At 60.4% G+C, this 19,574-nt stretch overlaps 8 protein-coding genes across 8 annotated transcripts; 4 read left to right on the top strand and 4 right to left on the bottom strand.

The window, feature by feature from the left end:
• The first annotated feature begins 535 nt into the window (after positions 1-535).
• Positions 536-1,469, top strand: FA10DRAFT_269520 (hypothetical protein). The gene is made up of 2 exons (XM_025522789.1): positions 536-1,073; positions 1,148-1,469. Exons 1-2 carry the CDS (start codon positions 763-765, stop codon positions 1,353-1,355), a joined length of 519 nt encoding a protein of 172 aa, XP_025374765.1. The 5' UTR covers positions 536-762; the 3' UTR covers positions 1,356-1,469.
• FA10DRAFT_245449 (WD40 repeat-like protein) lies at positions 1,391-4,585 on the bottom strand. Its single transcript, XM_025519377.1, has 3 exons — positions 3,707-4,585; positions 1,705-3,642; positions 1,391-1,634 (listed from the first exon to the last, which is right to left on the bottom strand). Exons 1-3 carry the CDS (start codon positions 4,432-4,434, stop codon positions 1,478-1,480), a joined length of 2,823 nt encoding a protein of 940 aa, XP_025374764.1. The 5' UTR covers positions 4,435-4,585; the 3' UTR covers positions 1,391-1,477.
• Positions 4,586-4,719: 134 nt separating this feature from the next.
• Positions 4,720-6,109, bottom strand: FA10DRAFT_269518 (Bet v1-like protein). The gene is made up of 2 exons (XM_025522788.1): positions 5,344-6,109; positions 4,720-5,273 (listed from the first exon to the last, which is right to left on the bottom strand). The coding sequence occupies exons 1-2, from the start codon at positions 5,929-5,931 to the stop codon at positions 4,839-4,841; spliced, it is 1,023 nt and encodes a 340-aa protein (XP_025374763.1). The 5' UTR covers positions 5,932-6,109; the 3' UTR covers positions 4,720-4,838.
• Positions 6,110-6,301: 192 nt separating this feature from the next.
• Positions 6,302-8,443, top strand: FA10DRAFT_276420 (hypothetical protein). The gene is made up of 2 exons (XM_025523317.1): positions 6,302-7,879; positions 7,974-8,443. The coding sequence occupies exons 1-2, from the start codon at positions 6,350-6,352 to the stop codon at positions 8,052-8,054; spliced, it is 1,611 nt and encodes a 536-aa protein (XP_025374762.1). The 5' UTR covers positions 6,302-6,349; the 3' UTR covers positions 8,055-8,443.
• FA10DRAFT_188903 (hypothetical protein) lies at positions 8,086-8,740 on the bottom strand. The gene has a single exon (XM_025518357.1). It carries the CDS (start codon positions 8,584-8,586, stop codon positions 8,242-8,244), a length of 345 nt encoding a protein of 114 aa, XP_025374761.1. The 5' UTR covers positions 8,587-8,740; the 3' UTR covers positions 8,086-8,241.
• A 4,085-nt stretch (positions 8,741-12,825) lies between these two features.
• On the top strand, positions 12,826-15,382 carry FA10DRAFT_213228 (Pkinase-domain-containing protein; the record flags this gene model as incomplete). The annotated part of the gene is made up of 6 exons (XM_025518468.1): positions 12,826-12,983; positions 13,107-13,270; positions 13,356-14,063; positions 14,535-14,931; positions 14,993-15,049; positions 15,100-15,382. Coding segments are annotated over 6 exons (1,767 nt in total), but the record flags the coding sequence as incomplete, so codon positions are not given.
• Positions 15,383-15,506: 124 nt separating this feature from the next.
• Positions 15,507-17,216, bottom strand: FA10DRAFT_269516 (alpha/beta-hydrolase). Its single transcript, XM_025522787.1, has one exon. The coding sequence runs from the start codon at positions 17,183-17,185 to the stop codon at positions 15,665-15,667; it is 1,521 nt and encodes a 506-aa protein (XP_025374759.1). The 5' UTR covers positions 17,186-17,216; the 3' UTR covers positions 15,507-15,664.
• A 526-nt stretch (positions 17,217-17,742) lies between these two features.
• On the top strand, positions 17,743-19,543 carry FA10DRAFT_297210 (hypothetical protein; the record flags this gene model as incomplete). The annotated part of the gene is made up of 4 exons (XM_025524520.1): positions 17,743-17,757; positions 17,803-18,579; positions 18,638-18,662; positions 18,726-19,543. The coding sequence occupies 4 exons, from the start codon at positions 17,743-17,745 to the stop codon at positions 19,511-19,513; spliced, it is 1,605 nt and encodes a 534-aa protein (XP_025374758.1). The 3' UTR covers positions 19,514-19,543.
• Between the last annotated feature and the right edge of the window lie 31 nt (positions 19,544-19,574).

Raw genomic sequence — 19,574 nt, 5'->3', positions numbered from 1 at the left:
AAGTCGGGCTGGCATATGTTGGCGGGGCTCGAGAGGCTTCGTACGGCGGCAGTTCGTCGTCTGTTTGGTCTTGTGAGGCTGCTGCTGCTGCTGCAGCAGTGAAAGTCGTGCGGGCTTGCGTTGCCGTAGAGGGGCTCTGCATCGAATGCTGTCTTGCCTGCTGGCCCCCTTGCCTCTGCTCGACGATGCCCCACCCCTGCCTCCCAAGCCCAGGTCGCTGGAACGGCTCGGGACGGTACTCGATCCGGACGGCTTGTCCCGCGCAGCCTTCGGCGCCTTGCTTGGCGCGCTTGTGCACCCCACCCATCGTCGCCGCGCCCGACGGCGAGCGCGCATAGGTGCCCTCGGAGCTCGTATTCTGGCCCATAGATGGTGCTTGCGTTCGCTAAGCCACCTGACCCTCTCTCTCTGGCTCCACTTTCGACGGGGCGGCATTTTCTTGCCTCCGGTCTTCTCGCTCGGACGCTCGGTCTCGCACGTGCCGCGATCACAGAACCCAAAAAAAAAAAAATTCAGACTGAGAGAAAGTGGACGGACTTCTGAAGCTGCATTCACTGCCGTCAAAAAGGAGAAGGCAGAGACAGAACAATGGTGCGGAGCTGGCCAAATATTGCGCTAACGGGCACGCCGGGGACGGGCAAGTCGACGCACGCTGCGCAGATCCTTTCGCGCTTTGCGTCTGCAGATGCGTCTGCTTCTTCATCATCGACGTCGTCGACGTCGTGGGGGCCAGCTGGCGAAGGCCCGCTTCGGCACATGGACATGGGCCAGATCGTCAAGGCCAACGGCTTCCACACGGGCTACGACGCCGAGTGGAAGACGTACGACGTCGACGAGGAGCCGCTGCTGGACTACCTCGAGCCCTTCACGGGAGGCCACGCGCCCGAGCCGCTGGACGACGAGGCGGGCCAGGAGGGCGAGGGCGAGGGCGAGGGCGAGGAAGAGGGGGGAGAGGCTCGGGGCGGCTTGATCCTCGACTGGCACTCCGTCGAGGCCTACCCAGAGCGGTGGATCGACCTCGTCGTCGTGCTGCGGTGCAACCATGAGCTCCTCTGGAAGCGCCTCGAGAAGCGGTGAGCTGTCTCTCGCATCTTCCTTTCCCTCTTTCATCAGCCAGCCAGCTGACGGCCAAGAGCCACACGCGCAGAGACTACCCGCTGAAGAAGATTCAGGAAAACAACGAGGCGGAAATCATGGAGGTGGTGCTGGCCGAGGCGCGGGACTCGTACCCGCTCGAGGCCATCGTCGAGCTGCGCAGCGAGACGGCCCAGGACGTCGAGGACAATGTCGAGCGCATCGTCCAGTGGATCCACGCCTGGCGAAAGCAGCGGGGCTTCTCTTCTTCGGCCCAATGATCTGGCATCTGCATCTGCAAACAAAGCCTCATGTTCCTTTATAACGTGTGTATTATAGCCCAAGGATGCCTCCGGCCAAACCAAAAAGAGAAGAATGCGAGAAGCAATTGTACACAACAACGTCATGAAGCCTGCACCTGTCGCAACGTGTCCTGGTAGCTCGTCACAAGGCCCTGGAGCAGCCTGCCGCGGCTCATGTTGCGCAGCACCTCTGCCAGGAGCTCCCGCTTGACGTGCCCACACACCCTCGGGTCCCACTCTTCCTGCTCTCCCGGTTTGCTGTGAGGAGAGACGAGGCAATTAGCGTCTCTTGACGGTCAGCAAAGAAGAAGCAGAGTAGTCTACCCACAAGTAGACAGGCCCGAGCAGGCTCTTGACGAGGTCCTCTGCCTGGTTGCGGATGCCCTCGTCGCCAAGCCTGCGCGCATAGGCCATCAGCGCCGTCTTGAACTCGTTGCCGGACTCGAGCAAGGTGGCAGCCTGCATCTTCATCTCGAGGTGCCTGAGCCCGACGGCGGTCTCGAAGCTGGCGAGGGTGTCGCGCGACGCTGGCTTGACCGCCGGGCGGATGCCCGAGGCGGTGCGGTGGAGCACGACGAGGTCGTTGATCTCGCTCTCAATGGCGCGCACCGGCTCGATCCTGAGCGTGTGCGAGGCCGACGACGATGCCGACGACGCAGAGGAAGAGAGCCCGCCAATCGAGTCTCTCACCCGGATCCGGCCTTCCCACATCGGGCTGCAGTCGGCCAGCCAGCCGCTCGAGACCTGGACCCAAGCCAGCTTGCGGTCGTCGAGGACATACGCCCGCTCGTACCTCGTCACCACGATGGGCAGGCCGTTTGTGACGTGGGCGCGGAAGATGAGGATCTCGTCGTCGGGCCGCTGCTTGTCGAGGATCGAGTGGATGCTCACGGGCCGGTGCAGCTCGCGCTCTGCCTTTGTGTCCCACCGCCGCACCATGCCGTCCGCAGTGAGGGCAACGAGGATGTTGCGCGCACTCTCGAGGCGGCAGCAGGGCGCATCGAGAAACATGGTCGCCGTTCTCCGTCCCTTGGACGTGTACAGCGCAAGCGAGCCGTCCTGGAATGCGACGGCAGAGAAGGAGGCAGAGGCCGTGGCAAGCAAGGCCGGCACGGGGCAGAAGTCGATCCAGAGGACGCGCTCGGCGGAAGAGGACCCTGCTGCCGACGACGACCCCGCCGGCGCCTCGAGCAGCGCCACTTCTGATGGTTGACCGTCTTCGTAGTTGCGCAACTCCACTGTCCCGTGTAGCCCTTCCTCTTTTCTGTATATGCTCAGCACATCTGGCACCGGCAACAATGGCCCAGCTGATGCTGCTGCCATGCCTGCTCCTGCTGCCATGCCCGCGCCTGCTGCAGCTCTGAGCGTCACCTGAGGCCCTGCTGCGCTCCTCTGAAGATCCCCGCCCAGCGTCCGGCCAACATCTCTTGTTCTCCCGTTGGTGCGCGCAGCGTCATCGTCGAACCTGCCTCGCTTTGTCGCTCGTGCGTCGACATTGTCGCCGAGGATGCGCGACATGCTCATGCTCGAGCTTGCCTCCTGGCTTGCCTGGTGGACCTCATCAAAGCCACCGCTTGCACCGCCATAGTCGACGTAGTCTGCGTCGCCGTTGAGCTGCGTCGGCCGAATCCTGCGCTTGCCGTCCTTGTTGATGGTAATCGTCTGGTTCAGCCGCTCCTTTGGCTGGGGTGCACCGTTGGGAGCGACGGCACCCGCGCGCGGCACGGCCGGCTTGCGAGCGACGAGCATGTTGGGCCGGTTGAGGGTGCCCTGCGACGAGGCCGGCTCGGCCGTGCGCGAGAGCGGGGCCTTCATGGCACGCATGGCAGCCCGGTGCTGCGAGTAGCCAAACACCTCGCGCGCGCGGTCGAGCTCCTCGGGCGAGGCGACGGGGTACAGAGTCTCCTCGGTGAAGGAAAAGACGGCAATGTGGCCGTCTGCCGAGCAGGCATAGAGCGTGAGGCCGTCCGAGGACCAGCTGAGGTCCATGACCTGGCGCTCAAACACGTCGCGGGCCACGAGCACGGGCCGGGACTTGCCCGTGATCCAGATGGAGACGCTCTGGTCGAGGGAGCCGAGAGCGAGCACGGTGGCGGCCTCTGGATGCCGAAATAGGCGTGGAGAAAAGGCCGTGACCGCGACGCTGTTCTCGTGGCCGACGAGGTGGATGTTGCTGCTCCACTCGTCGCGCCGCACCACGCTGGCCACAAAGACGGGTCCCGACATGGCGTTTGCGCACAGCAGATGCGCGCCATCGGGCGACCAGCTGCATTCGTCTCCAGTGTCAGTGATCAAAGAGATGATTGTCGTTCTACTCGCACACCACCCACCTTGGTCTGCGGAAAAAGGTGCTGCTGGGGCTCGTCTCAAACGGCTCCGTCACCGTCCTCTCCAGGCCCCAGTCGCCGCCCACGCGCCAGATCTTGACCGTCTTGTCGTCACTGGCGGTGGCGAGAAACTGGCCGATGGGGTCCCAGACGAGGCCCTTGACAAAACCCTGGTGGCCATCGATGCGCCGCAGCTTCTCAAAGCCGCCCGACGAGTTGCTGCGGGGCCCCGACCAGACAATGACTTTGGAGTCGAGGGCGGCCGTGGCAATGTAGCTGTCGTCCTCGTCGTTGCTCCAGGCCAGGTCGACAATGTCGGACTCGTGCCCGGCGAGGCGCCGGTAGGGCCGCCAGGCCTCGACGTTGACCTCGGCGCCCGAGGAGCCAAAGGTGCTGCCGGCCATGCCCGACGGGTCCAGGTCCCAGACGAGGGCGACCATGTCGTCGGAGCCCGAGGCGAGGAAGCGGCCCGAGGGCGACCAGCGGACGACAAGGACAGAGCCCGTGTGGCGCGAGAGGGTGCACAGAACCTTGTTGACGCCCTCCTTTGCCTGCTCGGCGCCCGCGTCGAGGATGGGCGCCGTGGCCCAGATGCGCACCTTTTGGTCCAACCCACCCGTGGCGAGGCGGCTGCCGTCCGGATGAACATGCAGGCTGAAGATTGTCTGCCGCTTGCGCTTGTCGTCGGTGTCGAGGTGGTGCTCCACCCAGTCGGGCAGGATCAGCGACATGGCGTCAGTCTTCTGGCCTTATCCTTGTCTGCTCTCTCGCTCGCTTGCTCCTCTCCTGGCTGCGTGCCCATCCGGCCCCCGTGGGCTCTTGTTCCGCAGTGGATGGTGACCGAGCCGCGAGTCGAGCAAGCGCGCCGGGTAGTCAGCGTAAGTAATCGATGTGTTATCCAGGTGAAGGATGCGAGCGAGCTTTGATATTATTTCTCCCCCTTGCGACAACGACGAAAGCAGAACGCGTCCTAAAAGATGGATGCTTCGGATGCTCCGTGCGTCGATGAGAGAAAAAGAGGCAATTCCATTTCAATTCACTATTTCAACCTCAGAGATAGCAGCAGAAGCAGCAGCAGTGGCAGTAGTAAGTGTATAGCTGGAGGGCGTCCGGATCATAAGGGGAACGACCGTCTCTACTGGGGCACAGTGACAATCTCAAACGTCGTGCCTTGGGCGATCGAATCAGGCACTTTAACCTTGATGACCTTGTTGGCCTCGTCGACGCTGGCCTCGATGGCGCTCACGTCGTTGTCCTCTGCGCTCGCGACGCTGACATTGACGCCCGAGGCATACATGCGCTCGCCATCGTAGGCAATCGCAAACGTCTCGGCGCCCTGTGCGGCGTAGTAGCCCGTCCAGCGCTTCTCGTCGTCATCGTCTTCAAACGTCTGCGTCACCGACACCGTCTTCATCGTCTCGGGCTTGGACTCGGGGCTGTTGGCCGGCGTCACATCGTAGGGCACGTGGCCGTTCTGGTAGTAGACATCACGGACACGGCCCACGCACATGGGTGTCTCGAGGGCGAGCGTTTGCGCCACTGCCGTGGGGATCGATCCGTTGAGCGCGACCTAGGGGAGGTACATCATCAGCGTCGAAAGGAAAGAAGAACGCAGAAGAAGAGCAAGAGAAAGGGCCCACCTTGACGACGTAGGTAATCTTGGTGTCGTTTCCCGACTTCTCGAGTTTCCACCCACTGAGGTCGACGGTCGCTCTCGTCCTGCTCTTCTGGTAGCTGCCGGCCTCGGGGAGCCGCTCGTCGTCGGTGACAGAGACCTGGACGAGGAGAGCGTCTTCGGCCTTTTCGCCCCACCATGTCTCCTGGCAGGCCACAATGTCGCGGGCCCAGATAAAGTAGCTGGGGCTCTTCATGACGCTGTACACCTCGTACGACGTCTGGGAGAAGCGCCGGACGGCGTGGCCCTCGTCCAGCCTCGGGTCCCACTTCTTGCGGATACCAGGCAGCTGGAGGGCGGCAAGCACCTGCTGGGGCGTGGCATTCTCCACCAGCGTCGAGCCGCGCGTGATGGGCATCGCCGCCGCATCAACAGTGTCGACAATCTTGGACAGCTCCACCTCCTCTCGAGCGGGCATCTCCTCCCACTCCGAGGATGTCTCGAGCTCCTTGAGCAGCGAGCGAGCCGAGTCGAGCGCGGTCGAGTAGTCGGACGGCCTCTCAAAGTAGGTGCCCTTTGGCCCGGCGGGCGATGCTGGGATCTCGAGGGACATGTCGTAGGATGGAAAGGGGGTCAGGCGTGGATTGGGGCTTCTTTGTGGTGGTGGTGGTGGTGGTGGAGGAAAAGGAAGGACCTCTTACCTCCGTGTGAAAGGGCAGTCGAGGAAATAGAAGACAGTGGCCGATCAGGGCATGAACAACAACATTATTTTTTAGCTTCGCATGTGGGGGAAACAAAGGTGGGCCGGGTCTAGCGCATTGAATCCCCCGACGTGGTTTTGAAAGCACGTCCGAAGAGAGCTGAGTTGGACGCTCCCGGCCGAGAGGCATGGAAATCAGGCAATTGGAAATCGAAAGAGATGAGTGGCTTGCGAAGAAATTCTTGACCCTGCCCGATAAAGTAAAAAGAAAAACCACCGGTGACTCGCCGAGGAAGACGACGAGATAAAGCATCGCCTTGGTCGGATCACGATGGCCCCCGACCAGCAGGAAGAGAGCGGAGCAGAGGCCATGGACCGCGAAAAAGGCGACTTCGAGGCCAGGGCGGACCGCGACGATGGCGATACGAACAAGGGCGGCTCCTCGTTTGAGTCGGAGACGCAGCTGGCCGCACTGACGGACCCGGATCAGAAGCGGAGGGTCGAGTCGAGCCCATTCCTGCGTCGGCTCCATCGCATCGCCGTGCGGCTCTCCCGCTACAGCATCGAGGGCGTGGGCATCCAGCCGCTTGCTCCCCACCAGCGCACCGCCACCCAGTGGTGGAGCCCCGGCCTGATCTGGTTCAGTGCCAACGTCAACGTGCTCTCCTTCTCCGGTGGCACCCTGGCGCCCCAGCTCGGCATCGGCATGGTCACTTCCCAGGTCTCGATCCTGCTCTTCAGCGCACTTCTCTCGCTGCCCGCTGCGTACTTTTCCACCTTTGGGCCCAAGCTGGGCATGCGGCAGATGGTCCAGTCGAGGTACTCGTGGGGTTACTTTCCTGCCTGCCTCGCCTGCCTGCTCAACTGCATCGGTATGATCGGCTTCATGGTCCTCAACTCCATCCTCGGTGGCCAGACGCTCTCGGCCGTGCCAAAGGACGACAGCCTGTCGTCTACCGTGGGCATCGTCATCATTGCCGTCATCTCGCTCCTCGTCTCCTTCTCTGGCATCAAGATTCTCCACCTCTTTGAGCGCTGGTTCTGGGCCCCCGTCCTCGTCTGCTTCGTCGTGCTCATCGGCATCGCCGGCACTGGCCCACAGGGACTCCACATACCTGCCGACGATCCAGCACCTAACGCCAGAGGCATCCTGGGCATGGGTGCAGTCGTCGCCGGCTACCTCGTCTCGTGGTCCAGCCTCGCCTCAGATGTGACCCACTATATGCGGCCAGACACTAGCCCATACAAGATCTTCTGGGCCGTATTTCTGGGCCTGTTCCTCAGCACGGCACCCTTTATGATGCTCGGCGCAGCCTTTGCCGTCTCCTCGACCGACAACCCGGCCTGGAGCTCGGCACTGGAGACGAGCAACGGTGCCCTCTTTGACGTCATTCTTTCGGGCCCCGGTGGAGCCGGCAACTTTGGCCGCTTCCTCACCACCCTCCTGGCTCTTTCGGCCATTGGCAACATTGCTGCGACGCTCTACTCCTTTGGCATCTCCCTCCAGACGCTCCTGCCCTTCTTCAACTACGTGCCCCGCTTCATCTGGCCCGTCGTTGCCGTCGCCATCACGCTGCCCCTGGCCATCGTCGGCGCAGACCACTTCTACGTCACCCTGTCCAACTTCGTCTATGTGCTGGGCTACTGGGCCTCGCTCTTTGTGGCCATTGTCCTCATGGAGCACGTCGTCATTCGCAGGCGCGACTTCAGCCGCTACGACGCCACCGCGTGGTCCGACTGGCGACGCCTGCCACCGGGCATCGCAGCGCTGGCCGCAGCCATTCTCAGCCTGGGCCTCGTCATTCCCTCGATGGACCAGGCCTGGTTCTCGGGCCCGATTGCAAAGAAGAGTGGCGACCTCGTGAGTTCTGACCCTCTAAATTCATTTTGGCCTATGTTTCCGTGCTCATGACTTTCTTTCTCCCCCCTCTCTCTCTTACTCTCCGCTCAATCAGGGATTCGAGCTTGGCTTTGCAGTCTGTGCGATTCTCTATGTGCCACTGCGTCTCATCGAGAAGCACCTCTGCGGACGATGACGTTGCCCATGTCCCACTGTACCACTTGTAACATCAGAAGCAAAAGCAGCAGCAGCAGCCCACCCATTGATAGATAGACGGACCTGGTGCTCAAAGGGAGCAATGAGCTAATCGCGCGTTTGCACTTCCCCTTTTCTTCTCTCTGGAGGGTTGATCGAGTTGCGTTGGTGTCAGGGTCCAAGACTGCTCAAACATCAGCCCTTTCCCCCCTTTTGCACCGCCTTCGCGGGGAGGGCGTCGGATACGGCGGGCTAGTTGGGGTTATTGAGGACCCTGAAGCTAGTTTTGCACAGCCTTTTTCGCGTATACCAAAAGTAGGAATGACTGCCCTGCTTTTTGTCCAGCTAGGAGTATGTATGCAGCGTGTACCAGGATTATTGAGTAGTAGTACTAGTGCAGATCCAGAGTTGATCAATCTGACAGAGGGCGCATCGCATATGTGTGCGAGGTGAGCCGAGGACATAAGGGCCTCGACTCTCGATCCGGGAATAAATAGAAACCCAAGACGTAAGAAATTCCGTCCGGTCTGCATATGCGAGTTTGGCTACTACTAAAGGTTACTAGTCAAGTAGTAGTGTAGTTACTTGACCAGAGTAATTAGGACGCCATCGGTGCTCGAGTCGGGCGAAAGGGCGAAAAAAGAAAAGCCACCGGAAGGCAACTACTCCACGACGGCCGTACGTGGGCATCGACAGCTAAGCAGCAGCAGCAGCAGCAGCAGCAGCAGTCGGACGGTTGCTTGCCATGAGGCAGAGGTGAGAAGCAAAGCGGCTCACCCACGACACGACGACGGGAAAGGAGAGTCCCCAGCTGGAGTAGGAGTGCACACAAACAACGGACACTAAAGAGAGCTCGAGATCGGATCGCCTTCTCTCTCTCTCACTCTCTCCATTCGATCGACTTCGGTGCGCGCGTTCGCCCGCCTGCGCCAGACCTCCTGTTCGCCCGCCCACGCGCGCCTGTGCCTGTGCCTGCGCCTGCGCGTCCGCCCATCTCCAATCGGCCCGACCGCGCCGCTGCGCTGGTCGTCTTGCTCTCTCGCGCCTTCTTGCCTGCTTGCCGCCATTGTTGGCCGCCTAGCCACCACGCGCACCACAGCGACTGCCCGTCGTCTCGTTTCGGCTTGGCTAAGCCTGGCTTGGCGTCGTAGGCTCTGATTCGGCAAACACAAAGACCACTGAGGACGACGAGCTGCACGAGCGAGGGGAGTGCAGAGACGAGCAGAACCAGGAGCAGTAGCAGAAGCAAGAGCAGGAGTAGGAGCAGGAGAAGAGGAGGCAAGAGCCGGAGCAGGAGCACGAGTCGGGGCACAGGAGCTGAAACTGGGCCACGCCCGTGCGCCCCAATGGCTTCGGCCATACCCAGGGATGACAGCCGTGGCGTGCCGATGATGACGACTGGTGATGGCCAGCAGCAGCAGCAGCAGCAGCGCCCCTCGACGGCCTCAGACGCGCTCGCGTCGGCAGCACCTCGCAAGCCGGCTGCTCTCGGACCCTCCTCGAGACCATCGTCGAGCCAGCTGCCGCGAAACAGACCGGGGATCCTCTCCAGGCAGGCGTCGGAGCACGAGCGCGATGATGCAGACTCGGTCGGCTACATGCCCTCAGCCTCGGAGGACGACGAGGTAGCCAGGCACTCCGACTCGAGTCCCTTGCCCCAGCGCTTCCCACCGCTCACGGCCACAGCAGCGGGTACGAGTTCATCGGCACCGCGAAGCGTCTCGAGCGCCTCGAACAGAAGCAGTATTGCCTCGGCCTCGTCTTCGCCCTTGCCAGGCATGCCTCCTCTTGCTCCGCCTTCTGCCTCTTTCCCATCGCCCCGCGCCTCGGCTAATGCGACCACCACTGCCGCGGCTTCTGTCCTGCAGAGGGACGGCAGCAAGCGTGGTGTGGTCCCCTCGCCTCTGTCGCCGGCCGGCTCCCATCTGGGAAGCGCGAGCAGCCAGAGCGCGTCGTCAAGTCGGTCTCACCTGCCTCTGCAGAGCAAGACGTCCCTCTACAGGCGGCAGGCCAGTGCTGGCAGTGGTGGCGACGCCAGCGAGGATGGCGCGCTGAGCCAGGGAGGCGCCAGCTTGGACCGCGCAAAGAGTGTCAGCAGCGTCAGCAGCGTCACGAGCACGAGCAGCATGGAGGCCGTCCCCTTCCGAGCCGCGCCCCTGGGAAACGTAAGGACCGGCTTCGGAGGCTATGTCAGGGGGGGCGGCGGCGGCGGCGGCAATGCGTCTGGCTCATCCTCTGCGCCACGATCGGCAGGCGCGCCTCAGCGGCGGCACCCGGGCCCAGCCTGGGCCGGCGAAGCAGTCGAGCTCGACGACACGCCGAGGAGCGCAGGCTTGCCAAACGACGATTCCATGGCACTGGATCTTGAGTCCCGGCATACCCACTCCGTCAGCGCGACGACGGCCAAGGCACGCCTCCTTCCCAAGGGCCCCTCCGACGACTGGCACTATCGCAATGCGCCAGGGATGGGCATCAACAGAAGCGGGCAGCGGCCCCTCCCGCCTCCTGGCTCCTTCAATACCATCGCAGTCACTCGCTCCGCCGGCGCCGCCGACCAGCTAAGGCGCATTTACGGTGCCGATGAGGACCTTGACCAAGCAGGAGGAGGCGTGGGAGGAGGCAGTAGCGGCGCTAAAAAGAAGCCCGGCATCCGAACGAAGCTGGCCAAGAGGGCAGGCAAGCTGGGCCTCAAGCCCCTGACGAATGTGCATGTACAGGCTGCCAGTGCTCTCGCCTCCTCGTCCTCGTCATCGTCATCGGCCATGCCCAGAAGCTCGTCACCCGCGCCGAGGCTGCTCGACGAAGAGCGAAGATCCGTCGATTCCTCCATCGTTGCCTCGCCCACGTCGGCAACGATGGCTGCTGCGAGGTCAGACGCACTCATGTCCTCTTCTGCCGCCGCTAGCTCCTCCAACGTGCCGCTGCTCCAAGCCTCGCGCCTCAGCCCCGAGACCTCCTATAGGGCGGCCAAGTCTTACTTTGGCGACAATGACCCGTCCATGGCGATGATGCGCACGAGCAGCGTGACGAATGCGCCCCTCATCGTGCCAAAGCACCCCCCAGGCCCTCCGGGCACAGGGCCACCACCCTCGCCGGGCATCATGGGCGCCCCTACGTCTCCCAACAACATCTATGGCTTCCACAGTGCAAGCTCGCCGGCTCCCAAAGTGAGCCCTACGAGCGAGGAGGGAGCTACCGTCGAATTCCCCTCTGGCGGTTCCCATTCGCCCTCGTCGCCTCCTGTCAGACCACAGGCGCGAAGGCCAAACTCTTTTGGCAGCCTCACCAACCTCTTTGGTGCCGTTCGCATCGCCCAGACAAGCGGCTCGACGCAGCATACACCCCTGCGTTCTCCGTCGCCACTGGCTGCTTCGCCTGTCCCACCCTTTCTGAGCCAAGACGGAGAGCCACTTGCCAGCTCGCCTTCCATCACACCCGCTCAGCAGGTTCGATTGGAGGCTGAAGCCGGTCTTGCGAGGCCACCGGCCGAGCCCAGCGGGCCCAATCCGGGCTCGTCTCCCACACCAAATTCTTTGCATGGTTCATCCATCGATGAAGGGTTCCTCATCCCTGGTCGGCCCCACTCTACGTCGATCTCGTCCACGCTTGTTACCGCGAAGCCTAGATCGGCTGCGACGGCCGGACATCGGTACAGCAGCAGTGCGGTCTCGCCTGCCGAATTGCCCGCTCCCTCTTCCCCACCGGCAAAGAGACCGGGACTGTTCAGGGCGATGACGAGCGAGAGCATCATGAGCAAGCGAAGGAGCCAGGGTTCAGGCGCAGGCGCAGCAGCAGGAGACGAGGAGTCCTCGTCGAGGAACGCAGCAGCACGGCAGCACGGCTCAGGCAGCCCTTCCCGGTCGAGGAGCAGAGACTTGCAGGTGGATGAAAACTCGGGCGTCTCTGCCTACTGGAGCGGTCGGCCGATGCGGAGCGGATCGACGTCGTCACCGGGAAGCCCCTCGAGTCCGGCGGCAGGGCAGCTCAGGCTCGAGATTCCAACGTCGATACCACCCTACTCTGGCAGTAGCGGCGAGGCCACGCCCATGTTTGCCCTCTCGCCGCGTCGGCGCTCGCCTTCCGATGCCAAATCGCCCGGGTCAAAGTCGCCAGAGCGCTCACCTTCGTCACCTGCCGAGGTCAATACGGCAACCCCTTCCAGAGAAGGCCTGTCCTTCGCAGGTGCCGGAGAGACGGGCCGAGCGTCCAACCCGACGGCGATGATGTCGCAGCAGCTGCCGTCGAAGGGAGCAGATGCTGCCTCGAATGCCCATGCGTCCGAGATGCCAAGCGTGGCTGTCTCGGATGCTGATGCTGACGCCGAAGCCAAAGAAGGCAAGGATCAGCAGCAGCAACGGAACAAGAACTCAAATGATCGATTGAGCTTCAATCCGAACAACCGAGACTCGCGGGCACCCGGGGAGACCATCCACGAGGAGGTTTCTGAGGAAGAGAGGCACCAGCGCAGCGGCATGGCGGCCGCGAAAGGTGGTGTGGAAGGGCCACAGCAGGGGTCGAAGGCGCCGTCAATTGCGGTAAGCAAGGGCGAGGAATCGGATGCGAGCTTGCCTTCGCAAGCCATATCTCTGGCTTCTGATCCCGACGCCCAGGTCAAGGCTCCCGTCAAGCACCCATTCATCATGCCCAGCTTGGCAGCTTCGTCGGTGGCCGCTGCGATTCCTGGAACGCCCAATAGCAGGCTTTCACCAGTCCCCAGCATCATCGCAGGGCAGACTCCCACCAAGGTCTCTGGGGAGCCTGCACCAGCACTAAAGGCAGCCAGGTCGACGAGGGTGCGGTCCGACTTTGAATTCGGTGACATTCTCGGCGAGGGGTCCTACTCGACCGTCATTCAGGCGTGGGACCTGCTCTCCATTGACCAGTCTAGGCCTGCCTCGGCAGGCAGCGGTGGCGTCCACACACCGTCTTCGTCGACGTCCAATGACCCGTCCGTTGCGTCCGCGGCGCTAGCAAAGGGCGCCAACCAGCGCAACACAGCCCTGGCCGCCATGGTCGGCAAGACATCCAAGGCGGATCTGCGCAGGGCACAGAGGCAGGGTGCCAAGGTCTATGCCGTCAAGATTCTCGACAAGGTCCACATCCTCAAGGAAAAGAAGCAAAAGTACGTCAATGTCGAGAAGGAGGCGCTCAGCCTCCTCATCAGGCATCCGGGCGTCATTACGCTCTACTGGACGTTTCAGGATTCAAATTCTCTCTGTGAGTAGAGTAGGCTGTGATTTTGTCCTTTGTGGATTGCTGTCAGAGTAGTCAAATTGTGCTGACATGCATACATTCTCGGCAGACTTTGTGCTGGAGCTCGCGCCCAATGGCGAGCTGCTGAGCTTCATCAAGAAGCTGGGCTCGTTTGACAAGGCCTGCAGCCGCTACTATGCTGCCCAGTTGCTCGACACAATCGAGGGCATCCACGCCGCCGGCATTGTGCATCGAGACATCAAGCCTGAAAACGTGCTGCTCGACGGTGAGATGCGCGTCAAGGTGACGGACTTTGGTTCGGCCAAGATCAAGAAGAAGGGTCCCAACAAGCCAGCGACGGCGACTCCCGCAGCCAACGAGGAGCAAGAGAGGGCCAGCTCATTTGTGGGCACGGCAGAATACGTGTCGCCGGAGCTGCTCACGGACAAGTCGGTGACGGAGCGGTCAGACCTGTGGGCGTTTGGCTGCGTCGTCTACCAGATTGTCTGCGGTCGACCTCCGTTCAAGGGCGTGAGCGAATACCAGACGTTTCAGAAGATCATCAAGGGCGACTATGAATTCGTAGACGCGTTCCCAGAGGATGCGAAGGATCTCGTCCAGGGTTTGCTGCAGTTGGATGCAGCTAAGCGGTTCAGCATCGACGAGATGAAAGGGCACAAGTTCTTTGAGGGTGTCAATTGGAAGGGCATCTGGAAGGAGCCGGCGCCAGAGCTCAAGGTGGGCATATACGCGAGACCGCAGCCGATCAGGTCCGCCAATGCATCCCAGTCGAGCGCCTTCGAGGGCATCGCGTGGGGTGGCGTCGAGGGAGACGGCGACGAGGAGGACGAAGAGGAAGAAGAGGACGAAGAAGAGGAAGGAGAGGAGGGCGATGATGATGATGATGACGACGACGACGATGCTGTCACGACCGAGTCTGGCAACCCTTCCTCCCGGGTCTCCCAGAACAGCAACGATTTGGCAGAGGTCCGACGACAGGCGCAAGACGATGCAGATGACGACGACTCGTCGATCTCAGACTCAGTTCCAAGCCCTCGTCGAAGAGGATTCAGCACAGGTAGTGCGATGGCTGAGAGGATGCTGGGCGCCAAGCGAAGCAGCAACATCATGCGTATCGCTGCGGGAATCACGGGCAGCAGCAGTGGCAGCAGTAGCAACAACAATAACAACAACAATGATGGTGGTCGAGCTCCTCGTGGCCCAACTCATCGTTCTTCCTTTGGTCCGACGGCCTCGGGCAGTAGTGGCGGCAGGTTACTTCAGCAAGTGCCCCTGTCGCAGCACCTGTCCATCGGAAGCGCCAGCACTTCGAGCGGGGCTGGCAACGACGCGACGGTTCGCGCCTCCAAATCCTCTCGAACGCCCCTTTTCACCACCTCAACTACCGCCCCTGACGACAGGACGTTTGCCTCGTCGGCAGCAGACATGAGCTGGGCTGCGTTGCTGCTGCCTCACGAAGCCTTGCTTTATGCTGCACCCATCCTTCATCGCCAGGCGGGTGCTTTTAGGACAAACAGCAAGAAGCGCCAGCTGCTTTTGACAGACTTCCCAAGACTCCTCTGCGTTAAGGAGACCAATGATCAGCTCAAGGTCAAGAGCGAGGTCATCTTGGCCGTTCCTGCTTTCTTGAGCGCGAGCATTCCCTTTTCTGGGCCCAACTCAGCGTCGATGAGACGGCAGAGCTCTGCTGGTCCCAGCTTTGCCTTTGCCGCCGACTCTCCGCAGAATGGGCCGTCCTCCAACAATTCGCAAGACGATGTCGTCGCGAACAACCTGGCCGCCGTCGTTGCTGCTTCAAACACGTCGACGACAGCGACAGGACCTCTGTTGAGGAGGGACTCTCTGCCTTCGGCTATCTCCTCGTCGCTCCGTCGTCGTGACTCCTCTTCATCGCCAGCAGCAGCTGCGCCCGACCCTTCCTCGCCGAACACCTCCACCACGACGTCCATAAAAGCTTCCAATGCAGCAGCAGATCTCTTGCCAAACTTCCTGAGCGGACTCGATCAAAAGGGCGCAAGGACATTCATCGTTCAGACGCCTGCAAGAAGCTACGTCTACGAAGATCCGAGCGGCGATGCCAACCAGTGGATCCGCAGCATCACCAATGCGGTCCAACGCGCTCAGGGGAGCTCTTTGCCTGGACAATAGTGATGACTGCGATGCACCACGGTCGCAAAGGCGGTGTCGACGAAACAAAATCAATGACGACCGTGATGATGACGACGACTTTCCATCAAAACATCCCAATACAAGTATACATCCCATCAACAGACAATACTGCTTACAATCGAGGGCTTGTAATTATGATCAAGGGCACTTTTTGGTTCATCTCTAATGACAATCAGTTCACGTCTCTTCAACGGCTTGATGCAGGAGAAGAGAACCTCTGACCCGACTTTACTGCCCAACCTTGCGGAAGGGCACTTTTGTCATGCCTGCCGCGCCTGCCTTCTTCGGAAGGACCATCTCGTTCCTCTTCCAGAAGCCGACAAGCAAGTCCGCCGTCCTCTCTGGCGCGTCCTCCTGCAGGCTGTGGCCCACGTCGATGAAGACCTCGAGCTGGTACTTGCCCTGCATCTGTCCGATCATGAGGTCTTTGTCGAGCCGGTCTGTGCCGGCCAGCAAAAGCAGGCGCGCGCATGGCACGCTGAGGAAGCGAGCCGACATTGATGAAAACCACGATATCCAGTACGGCTCTGTCGCGAGGAGGTTGTGGCGCCAGATGAGCGCATGTGGCTTGTCGTCCTTTTGCATGTCCGAGTCGGACGAGGAGATGACCTCCATCGCTTCTTCTTCTTCCTCTTCTTGAGCCAGAGCAGAGGAAGGCGCAAAGGCCTCGTTCTTCTTGAGCAGGCTTGCTACGCTTCGACGAGCGCTCTCGGCATTGACGATGGTGCCGCTATCGACGTACCATCGGATCGCATCTTCGACACTGTCGAACCCTTTGGGAAGAGCAGCCACAATCGTCTTCATCGACGGCAAGGCCGCCATGGCCGTTCCTTCCACGACGTCCAGGACGGCCACCCCGGCCACTCTTGGTCTTGCCACGTTCTCTTCAGCACCCTTTCCGAGTGAAGATAGGGCATGTGACAGAGACACAACGACGCTGCCGCCCATGCTGTGTCCCACCAGTATCAGTGTCGGCTGGGCTTTCGGGTCGGGAAAGAGCTTCGATAGGATGAGGAGGGCATCATTGGTCAGATTCTCGAGGGAGAGGGCGTTCGTTTCGGTGGGCGAGGCATGAATGGTTCGACCATGCCCTCGACAGTCAAAGGCGAGCACACCGGCAGCCCCCTTTGTCGATTTGGTAATGTGCTTTGCGACGAGGGCAAACGACAATGCGCTATAGCCCGCGCCATGGTGCAGCAGAAAGACGGTGCCAGTCGAGGGAGGTCCTTTGCCGAGGCTCGTATCTCCCTCATCGGAGTCATCGGAATCAACTGCGGGCGGCTTGAGTGTCTCGAGATCCGCATCAGCTGACTGATTTCTTGTCTTGTCGCCCGGCTTCGATGTTGGGGCCGCCGTGGGTATGCGCGGAGGGGTGTAGTACACTCTAAAGGTTGCCCTTTTTTCACCTTCCCCAACGTCTACTTCGAGAGCGGACTCGAAACAGTCGTCTGCGGGAATCGGACTGAAGTCGTCCTTCCAGTTTCTGAAGGGCTTCGAACGGTCTTTGGCGGGCTTCGATGAAGAAGAAGGTAGCGAGCCCAGTCCGTCCTCCTCTTCTTCTTCTTCTTCTTCTTCTTCTTCTCCTTCGACATCTCCAGAGGAGGAGGCCATCGATGATTGAGGCGCAACGGCAGGCAGATGCGGAAGTTTGGCAATCTTCGCCTTCAACAGCGAGTCTCTCAGGTTCCCCGGTCCCCCACTGCCGCCGCCGGGTCCAGACGCAGGCGCTCCCGGGTGCCGGTCAGTCATCGCCGATGAAGGAACAAAGATGGTGATGGAGTGGAGGCGAGAGATCCACGTGTTGAGACGCGCTCCTCTCATTTAAGACTCAGCTTGTGCAGAGCAACACCTTGCGCTCCGTGCAGGCCATGGCGCATACCATCTCTTATTTAGGCTTCGATTGTATGTGGTGCATGTATGTAATTCGATATTTGGCGGAGCTAGTCTTGAAGAAGTCTCGCCGATGTCTAAGAGCACAGGAGCAGCGAGAGCGAAGGGGATCAGTTGTAGGAAAGGCCTCAAGAGGCTTTTGCCATATCTAAGGGATGCGCGCGGTCCACAATTCTTTCCGCGCGGTTCACATGGGAGAAGCGAGAGGTCCGAGCGCGGATTGCGTCCTCAGCCTTTCCTCTACTGCGCACTGTTCCATCCCCTTGACACCGCATCTCCCCTACGTGGCGACGGGAGATAGAAAGCGGTGAGAGCCTCCTCTGAACAGACAAGGACCTTCGACGTATAAGCTACAAGCCATTGAGAATAGGGAAAAGACGCGCCAATCCGTTCGTCACCACGTCTCGCTCGCGAAGATGGAAAAAGCGGCGGTAGGTCCTCGAGCAACGGAGCGAGAGGACACTGGGGTCGCACAGCTTACCGGCGAACAAGAAGTGCTAGGAGTAGCAGAGCTACCAGGACCTCAAGCAGAAGCTGAAGCTCATCAAAGCGCTACGTTAGCGGCTATTGGAGTTCAAGCAGATCAGGGTCAAGATCAAGCAGACGAACAGATCAATGAAGTTCCCACTGCGCCATTTACGACTACTGGTGGGGAAAATCGCTTCCATGATGGCAGCGACGAAGAGAATGACAGCGGAGTTCACACCACACCTGAGAATGGAGTAGGAGAACCTTCCCAAGCCGACGGCATCCCCTTGCACGCAGCTTCAATTCAAGACAGCGAAGCGAATGTCTCTGTCGAGAAGAATGTCTCAGGAAACATCTCACTGGCGACCACCGTCAGTCCATTCTCATCAAAAATCATCGAAGTCCTAACCACGCTCGAGCTTGTCTCAGAGATCATCCAGTACGCCGCCACCACAGGTGACAGACTCCAGTCGTTGTGCCGCTGTGCCCTGGTCAGCCGCACTTGGGCGCGCGCTTCCCTCGGTCCCCTCTACAGAAGCATTCACCTCGCTAAGGGAGGTCTTCAATTCAAGAAGTTCATGAGGACCATCTATACGACGACAAAATATCGGCATCACGTTCGCACCTTACTCGTCAAGAATCCTTTTGAGCTTGGGTCACTCGCAGCCATCATAGAACTGCTTCCAAATCTGCAGGTCCTGGAGCTCTTAAGCCCGCCGCGCGCGCCTATCGACGAAGAGAATGTCTTCGAGCTTCCCAGCCACAAGAATCTGCGTATGATCAAGGTGAGTGAAGAATTCAGAAAGGAGGAGGCCACGACAAGCTCAGGCTCTTATCTCACAGCTCGAATGCACTCCTATTGGCTGTGGTGAGTGAGCTGACGTTTCTGTTCGAATAAAGGGCTCATGTGTACGCCATCTATTCGCAATAGCTTGCTGCCAAGGCGACAACGAGTATTACCCTAACGGATTCACGCTCACAGAGTCCAACAGCAAAGGTCCTCCTATCTGGCCCAAAGCTCGTGTGTTGCACATGCAGGCTGTCAATCAGCCTCTCGACGAGGTTGCAGATTGGCTGACTGTCAATCGAGCTCCTTCTATGGAGATGCTGTGCTTCAATACCAGTCTTGACTGGCAAAACGACCCAGAGACAGATGGTGAAGGAGTGCAGAACTTGGTACAATTTGTCAGCAACATGGCCGATCTGAGCGACGCGCCCTTGCCTGGTGGTCGCCTTGAACTCCTCGAATCAAGCTTGGCAAGCAGCACTTTGGCGTGCAAGAGCCTCATGGGCCACATCAAGAAGATTGACCGCAAGAGAATGGCCGTTGTTGTTAATTGGCGCGAAGGAGGAAAGCGCTATACATACCTCTGCCCGCCCACGGAGGACCACTGGACGCTGTGCTCCCCTTTCAACCTGCTCTGGAACTGGGGACCAATCAGCAAGCGTCTTCGCCAAGCAAACTGGTCCTACTGGAAAATCATGCTGCTGGGCTACCACGGCAGTACGTGCGTCCTGTCGGACGAGTTTTGGCACGATTCGTTCGACTGCTGCAAGGCGTGCTCATGCGAGGGAGGAGAAGGCAAACAGATGGACACGGAGGATGTCGTATCGCAGGCCGAACTCAAGTCAGCCTTTGACCAGGGAAAGAAGATGGGCGCGCAGGCCATCCGTTTCAAGTTCAAGTCGATGGAGCAGTGGCAGGGATGGCGTGATTGAACGCCACCATCCTCTTGAAGCACCCTCCCCTACATTCATACAAAAGTGATGATGAAAGTCT

Source organism: Acaromyces ingoldii (assembly GCF_003144295.1).
Source record: "Acaromyces ingoldii strain MCA 4198 unplaced genomic scaffold FA10scaffold_7, whole genome shotgun sequence".
Taxonomy (NCBI): Eukaryota; Fungi; Basidiomycota; class Exobasidiomycetes; order Exobasidiales; family Cryptobasidiaceae; genus Acaromyces; species Acaromyces ingoldii.
Note: the sequence above shows the minus strand (reverse complement) of the source record. Positions and strands in the feature narration are given on the sequence as shown.